Below are 8,247 nucleotides of genomic sequence, written 5' to 3'. Positions count from 1 at the left end.
ACACACACACACACACACACACACACACACACACACACACACACACACACACACACACACACACACACACACACACACACACACTTGTTACCCTTGCAGCATTAGAATGAGAATAAGCCAACCTTTTACACACATTTATTTTTTTGAGGTTTGTTGGTACTAAAGAGCAGAGACACAATATACACAGAAGGCAACTCTACAGGACATTCAATAAAACAATGCATATATAAAAGATAAACAATAAACAAATATAAAATTTAAATGGAAACAGGGACTGACGATTGAATATATTTCTCCACACATTCCGTGTGTTGTGTATAAAAGCCTGACGGCCCGAGGCAGGTAGACCACTTGTGATTGGTCCAGGTGATGTGTTTACCTTCAACAGCTTCCTGATAGGTCGGTGGCTGCTCATTCTCTGCCTTGGCTCCCTGAACGCCAGATGCAGGGACCCCCTGCTGAGAGAGGAAACACCAGTACTACTGAGTATGGGCTTCTATAGATAGAATCCATATTCATAACTATTAATGTGACACCATAACGCGATCTACGTGGAGGGGATCACAACAAACATCCTGATCCAAGAGGAGAAGTTAGGTGCAGTTTTGAGTGAGTCTCCATCTGTAATCATCTCGATGGAGCCCATAGTTGAACCGTGCATTTAGCAAACTTCAATTTGTAGTCTAAGAATCATCCAGAGCCAAGAGCCAAGCCATGTCACCAGCAGATTTCTATAAAAAAATACCTCTAATACTTCTAATATCCCATCCCATTCCAACTCATCAAACAGATCTGACCCCAACATATCCTTTAGAAAGTTATCTCTGGTCTTCTGGAACAGTTGTAACGTACCTTCCCCTTTGACATCTTCACTCCTTAGGCTCCTCTTTGGGATGTTTACTAGAATGTCAAGTGTCTGTGAGGTCGTTCCTCTGGCGTCTCCCGCGGGATTTGAATTCTCTTCTTGAATAGCGTACTCTTAAATAAGTGTGGCTTGTGTCCGGGATTTTTCCTCTCGTCCTCACGTCTTGGTTTCTTCCACCGCAAGGTTGTGGAGCGCTGCGTACACAGCGGTTATTTTGAGTGTCTGTCAACGGTGCGGATTACACTAAACCTTTACAGAACAGCATGCGTTTAAGCCCTCTCTAACCCCGATCCATCCTCCACCCCCGTCCTCGGCATGATTGGGTCATCCGACGGCGTCCAGGTAGAGCCAAGCGCTGTGGTGGGGAAGGACCGTACCAAGAAGATAGGGATGTTCGTTTGATGTGGAGCCAGACCTTTGTTTTATATATAGATGACAGAGTAGTCGGAAGTTGTTGAGGAGCTGCTCAGACACATTAGGGTTGTTTGTTAATCATTATAAACCTTCTCTATTCATATTGTCCGTTTTATTACAAACATTTAATTGTGCCCACATTTATGTTTAATTTTGCATTATTTAATGACACGACTATTATCTTATACCAAGCATTTGTTTTACAGATTTATATCTATTAATGAATTGTGAAAAAATGTAAGCTTTCCTTCTCCCTAACATGAAAATATTTATTAATATAATTTACTAAGAGGTCAAATCGGTTCACAATTATATCTGTCCATTAGCAGGTATGCAATATGAGCGTTATTGTGTGATGATGACCACCGAACCCATTGGCCTGGTGCCTGGTGGCATCGATGACCGCATGGTTTGTGTAAGACTGGTTGAGTAACAACCAGGCAGCTCTAATGAGATACAACATAAGGCCTTAAGCCACTAAAGATATGGACATGGGATACACGGGATGTACACACAAATGGGATTTCCCTTCCCCTTTAATCCAATGTTGGCTTACGTGTTATGTGTGGAACGGTTGCATCAATGAACACGGTATAGGCCTACATGTCCAATATGTAGGATTTGATTCTACCATATCCAATATTGGGTAAAACTCAAAAGGTATTCAGCCAAGGAAGGACCGGACATTTTCCCGGTTGGCCGACGTGCTATTTGGGCCGATAGTCCCGACACCACTTTTTTTTGGGTATATATTTGGTAAATATTGGTCTGACCCATGGACCTATAAAGAAAAGGACAGCGGATTAAAGCTTGGCGCCCGTTCATTCCTATGAAAACTCGGCTCGGCTCACAGCTGAGTGAGCCGTGGCATTGTTTACCGACCATGGGAGTACAAGTTACTAACCCCCCCGATGATATGTGATCTTTAAATTACACTCCTCCTGCCATCGGGCCAACAATTATTATTTAAAGGGGACATATTATACCACCAGGTGTGAGTGTGATTAGCCTTACAAGCTATTTCGAATATCTGCGCCATATGACATCACTATTGGGCGTGTCCACCTAGATCTTTGCTGAATAGATGAGTAATGTTTATTTCAGTCCACTGTGTAGGCTGGTAGACTGATCTATCCAGCACGGATCTAGGTGGACACGCCCACTAGTGATGTCATATGGGGCAGATTTCGAAACGGCTCATAAGGCTAATCACACTCACACCTGGTGATATAATATGTCCCCTTTAACAATTATTATTCATATGATTATTTTGGATTACTTTGTCCCTTTTTGTCCTGATAAAGAAAAACACCTTGTATTTAAATTTTCATTTTTGTATTCTAAAATAAAAAACATAATTAGCACTAGTTTTTTTAATATCTTTTTCTGTTTCTGTAACGAGAATCAAATGACAAATATATACACAGACCCATCAGATGGTGTATCCGGGAACTCACCGATTCAGTCAAGATGTTAGGAAGCGAAGGAGTCTGAAACGACCCACATGGAACCATGGACTTATAAACCATGGTACCAGCAAGCAACACATTTTATATCAAATAACGTGATTTTAAAACTAATAATCATAGATTAAAGCAGAAGAAGTTTATCTTCAGTGAGATTTAAAACTCTCGGGATGAGCAGTTCAAAAATAAAAGTGGCAAAATGTCGGTGCAAAAAGCAGCCACTGGTTTGTTGACCTCATTCTTCTGATTGGAACGTGTGGGTGCAATATGATGGTGCCAGTCCCACGTCAGTTTTCAAAAACAAGTAATACTGAAACTGGATCTCAAACTGGATCCTGAAATTAGTTTTAGAATGAAATATTGCACAGGGAGAGGGCTGTGGCAGCAATCGATGGAGGAGGCAGTGAGGCAGGAAGACAACAACTGGAGTGTGATTGACAGGGATCTGAATGACAGAAATACACAATATAATAAAAAAAAAATATTTCAACATTCAGAGGAAATCAGGCCTATACTCTCTGTAAATAAGATTAAAGATGTCTAGGTAGTATAACTGCTAACTGTAAATGTCAAGTGTACATTGCTTTTGATTGAGCTATGTTATATTAATAATAGTAATAATAATAATAATGATAATAAAATGCATTTTTTTATGGGCACCTTTCAGGCCACTTAAGGACACCTCACATGTATAATTAATAAAATATTTTAAACACTTGCACAACATCAAAACACAGCAAAGATCAATACAGAGCAATAGAATAAAATACTTAAAATTACGGTTGTGAGGCTGGAATAACTGGAATAAAGTAGCAATGTAATTTCTGTCGAGCATTTAAAATCGACAGAAAAATGACCAACGTGGAAAATAAATCTCTTCACGGGCGCAGCCTTTTTTTTGTTGAAAGCGATCTCTCTGCTCCACTTCACCGCTTTTTTTTTCCCAAGGGGAGGATAATGCCGCTGTCACGTTAAAATTGTACCGGGGGCGAAAATTGTACCGCCCTACGTCGTCAGTTGTTGACAAATTCCAAACCTGCCTGGCAACAGACGACGCGATCGTCTGTTGCCTGGCAACAGGCGATCGCGTCGAATGACGTAGGAAGGTTCTTGAACATTCGCGAACTTTCATGCTCGTTCATTGCACTCCTTCATTGAGCGCGACAAGACAGGTTTTTGAAACCTGCTTTAAACACTCAGTTTACTAGCTAAATTTGATTAAACAATTCAATACAATACAAATATAAAGTAAAAACAAGTGTTATCTAGCGATCCGTTATCTGTATTATGTAATTTGGTGTTCGGCAACATGAGCGCGAATGGTTTTTGAAACCTGCTTTAAACACTCAGTTTACTAGCTAAATTCGATTAAACAATTCAATACAATACAAATATAAAGTAAAAACAAGTGTTATCTAGCGATCCGTTATCTGTATTATATATATATTCGGCTCACTTTGGAAACATGAGCCGAATGTTTTTTGAAACCTGCCCGGCAACGGACAACCCTTAAGTAATTGGTTGTCAGGTTGTCAACAACTGATGACGTAGGCCGGTACAATTTTCGCCCCCGGTACAATTTTAACGTGACACCGCCTTTAAAGCAGCTCTGAGGTTCGGAAGCTCTTACGTGTCTCGACGTAAACCTTCCCCTCTTCCGAAATAAGAGTGTTCAGGAAACGTTCGTACGGCTTCCGTATCTCGGCGAGACTTTGGGACTGAATCTCTGGATCCATCAGGGCTTCCCCGTGAAAGGATTGTTTTTGGGATGGCTGTTGTTTGTGGATTTAAATTATAATTTTTCATGTCAAGAGTTTGACCGTTTATTGTGCAATTGTTCAATTAAAGGCTGTAGAAAAAACACAATGAGAAAGACTACACGTCTCGTATGTGACGTCACGCTCCCTGCGACTGGCGTGGACAAGACCGACAACCTCCCCATCGGCATATCTGAAACTCTCCACATGCCCCGACTTATAATAGTTTTCACCTCTTTCGATGCTTTTATCCTCCCCTTGGAAAAAGCCGTGAAGTGGGGCAGAGAGATCGCCATGTCTGTACCGGAGTTCCAAGTGTGGGTGGTGACGTATATCATATGCGTCGAGAGCAGCGAAGAGCTGTAGTTCACAAAGCGGCCTCACATAAAACCTAAAATTATCAAACTTCTTCACGAAAATTTTTAGTTTTCTTTGCATGAAAAATTATCATTTAAATCCACAAACAACATATGTGTAATCCAGGGCATATAAAGACTGGGACCAGAAAATAGTTATTTTCTCTCCATTGACACCCATTCATATTTTTCGATCTCATAGGTCCCATGAGCTCTACCGGAAAGGGCGTGACTTCGCCACTCTATTATGGAAATGATCAGGCAGAAAAAAAATACCGCAGAAGAAGAACCGTCAAACTGCAAACTCATCTCCGGTAGATGCGCAAAGGCTGTCTTGACAGTGCACTGTCGAATTGAGAGCACTGTAGGGATACTGAACTGCACTCAATGTAAGTACACTTATGTAAGTGTGCGATTTCAGACACAGCATAGACAACTGCTTGCGATGGTTGAACATGAGGGAGAATTTATCAGTTGATGTTTATAATTGTAAGCTATAATGTATAGTAATGCAAATAGCATGGTTGTTAAGTTCGCCTCTTACGCCTCGTGCCCACTGCACCGTCAGTCAAAGGACTCAGAAGGCGTGGCTGACGGATGGGGGAGCTTTCCAGGGTATAAAGTGTATAAACTATTACTCAGACAATATCACAGATCTATGTTTCCAAGCTGCTAATTAAACCACGGTGGCAGGAAAGGTGGGATAGAGAAACCACCGGAAGAAATTATTATAATATATAAAATAATGTGTGTGTGCATGGTGTTAAAAGGAAAAATAGAAGGGAGGAAACAGTGATCACAAGAATGAGAATTGGACATACAGGACTAAATACAACTTTTTTTCTAATAGGGAACAGTGGAACGGATCAGTGAGAATGTCGAAAAACAGAAACCGTGGAACATGTGTTGATGGAGTGTGAGAGGTACACCGAGCAGGGAATGAGGCTGGCTGATAAATTACAGACATTAGGAAGAGTGTGGAGTCTGGGTGGCATACAGGGAACAGGAGAGGATGTATCACTTACACAGAAGGGAGTAAGCTAATATTTAAAAGAGACAGGATTATTTAAAATAATTTAATATTTATATAGCCGAACCCCCCCCCCCCCCCCCCCACACTTATTTATTTATCTATCTATTTAATATCATAGAAAATACATAAAAGCTAGCATTACATACTCCGGTGCAGTTGGTGGCGGTATCCTCCAAGAAGTAGACGAAGATGAAACTGTAAAACTGCAAACTAATTTCCGGTGTGGGTACCGGAAGTATTGACGATCTCCTTTTGTTTTCTAATCTGTGAATAATAATCGAATGTACAAAGATTGATCAGATGATATTTGTCCATGATTGAGCCCCGTTTATAAACAACCCTTCCGGGATTTGTCTGTTGGCTTGTGACGATACGTCAAGTGTCGATACGATCTGTAAGCCCAGTAAGCAAGAGTAGATCTGGCAGCCAAGTCAAATTGAGGAAAAGAGCACTGTGGCTAAGTAAGTTTAATGGAGGGATAATGAAGTTCACTCGATGTGAGTGCACATACAGTGCGTAAGTGCGCGATTTCAGACATAAATGTATCGTAATGCAATTGTTAGAATGGGTGCTAAGTTCGCCTCTTAGTGCTTGCTGCAACTCGGAAGGTTGGCGTCCGAGGATTCAGGAACCCACGATAAGTAGGACAAGCCCGCAAAAACGCAGGCTTGTAATATATAATAATTACTTCCTCTCCATCGAAACTCATTCATATTTTACGATCTCATAGGACTTACGAGCTCTGGTGGATTGCGGAAGTCTGCGGTGCCTTGGACCATGGACCTATTAACGTTTGTTATTATCCCCCTGTCACAAGGTAATAGTTAGAATTCTTGGCCAAGCCTAATAAAGGAGCCTCCTTTTTTAGGCTTTGCCAAGAATTCTAACTAGGCCTGTTCATAATCAACCCTTCTCTGCTGAATCTAATCTGCATTAGCTTCATTAGAATTGTATTGATCCTGGCTGTCATTTGTTTCTTAGCCTTAATTAAAAATGCTTTAATTGTTTATTTGGTGGGCCTATCGTATTGTTTAATGTCTGCCAGTGTCAGATCTACATCTTTCTCTTCATTAGCACGTGTTCATTCAGGTTAATTTCTTTAAGGATAAGTTAGATTGTACAAAGTTTCCTATTTTTATAGACACAATATATTTAGACACCCTTTCTCTATCATCTACAGTTGGCGGATTTGGGGACCAGTGCAACGTCACACATCTGGGCAATGAAACGACCTACAACATCTTAAACCCTACTAGCAATGCAAAGTGTGAATACAGTTGGACTTCTAATGTAAGTGAAACATTTATTGAGGTGGATTACTGGATTATTGAATGATTGTGATTTATATTAAAATGAGTAGCTGAATATTTTATTCAATGAGTTTAATAGCTAATAGCTATGAGTTCAATAGTTATTGTCTTTGAGAAACTTAGCAGTTGGATTTTTTTCTGTTGCACTTCCCCAAAGCATTGATTTATTGGCCATTTCTAGCAGCAAACTTAAATTTGACATGGAGTGACATACAGCCATTTTGAATAGTATAGTCTTCTTATGGCGCGTTTCCCATCGGCAGATGCGGTTTGTTTCAGTATGAATAGATGAGGTACGGTCCGCTTTTGCCAAAAGTGGGCGGGTTCCGGACTTAGATGAGCCGTACTCCTCTGTTGGGGTACCAAGACGTCTGAAAGGGTGCCAACAAGTTCAAGCTACACACGCCGTCCGTTGAAAGGTCGAAAGAATCGTCAGTTCCATGGGACAGGGCTTAATAACAAACAAACACAGTACCCGCAAGCTATTTCTGGACAACGGTGAAAGCTTTGTTTACGAAGAAAAGGTTGCGCAAAAGTTTGCCGTCCTTCTTGGTCGTCCTACATTGTTGCTCTATGTTTATTGTGTTGTGTTCTTCTATATCCTTGGAATTATTAGCAGGCTACACTATGTGGGGCTGCTATGAGGTCACGATGCTTACGTAGCTGCCGCGGCTATCGCCGTACAGCTTAAACCCCGCCCTACCACAACGGTACTGTCGGCGGTGGAAACGCGAGCCGTAACTGAGCTTGGCCAAACAGCACCTTCACTCCTGGGCCAAGGCGTGCTGGGACTAAGCCCGACCGCCAGTGGAAACGCGCCATATTAGATGATTTGGCAAAAGACGCCGAAATACTTCAGAGAAAAAATAAGATGTTTTGTAATATTTTGATGTGTATTGTTAATCTTTTAGGTAAATTAAGGTGTATAGTATTCCTGTACAATGGCGGTTTTAGGCACGGGCGAACCAGGCAGCCGCCCGGGGCGCCATCTTTGTGGGGGGCGCCAAATCACATGGGGTGCGCCACGAGCAGTTAAAAAAAAATAA

At 41.3% G+C, this 8,247-nt stretch overlaps 1 protein-coding gene across 1 annotated transcript in view; it reads right to left on the bottom strand.

Annotated features, from left to right (window-relative positions):
* faim2b (Fas apoptotic inhibitory molecule 2b) overlaps nt 1-1,058 on the bottom strand; it is a 6,299-nt gene extending 5,241 nt beyond the window's left edge. Inside the window, exons 1-2 of the mRNA XM_056606059.1 lie at nt 853-1,058; nt 380-458 (exon numbers count right to left, since the gene is read on the bottom strand). Of these exons, the coding sequence (XP_056462034.1) occupies nt 380-458; nt 853-867 (94 nt within the window). The 5' untranslated portion in view covers nt 868-1,058. The remainder of the gene's footprint in view (nt 1-379; nt 459-852) is intronic.
* Nucleotides 1,059-8,247: the final 7,189 nt, after the last annotated feature.

The sequence above is a fragment of the Gadus chalcogrammus genome, chromosome 13 (genome assembly GCF_026213295.1).
Source record: "Gadus chalcogrammus isolate NIFS_2021 chromosome 13, NIFS_Gcha_1.0, whole genome shotgun sequence".
Classification (NCBI taxonomy): Eukaryota; Metazoa; Chordata; class Actinopteri; order Gadiformes; family Gadidae; genus Gadus; species Gadus chalcogrammus.
The sequence above is the reverse complement of the archived record's forward strand: the minus strand, read 5'-3'. Positions and strand labels throughout refer to the sequence as shown.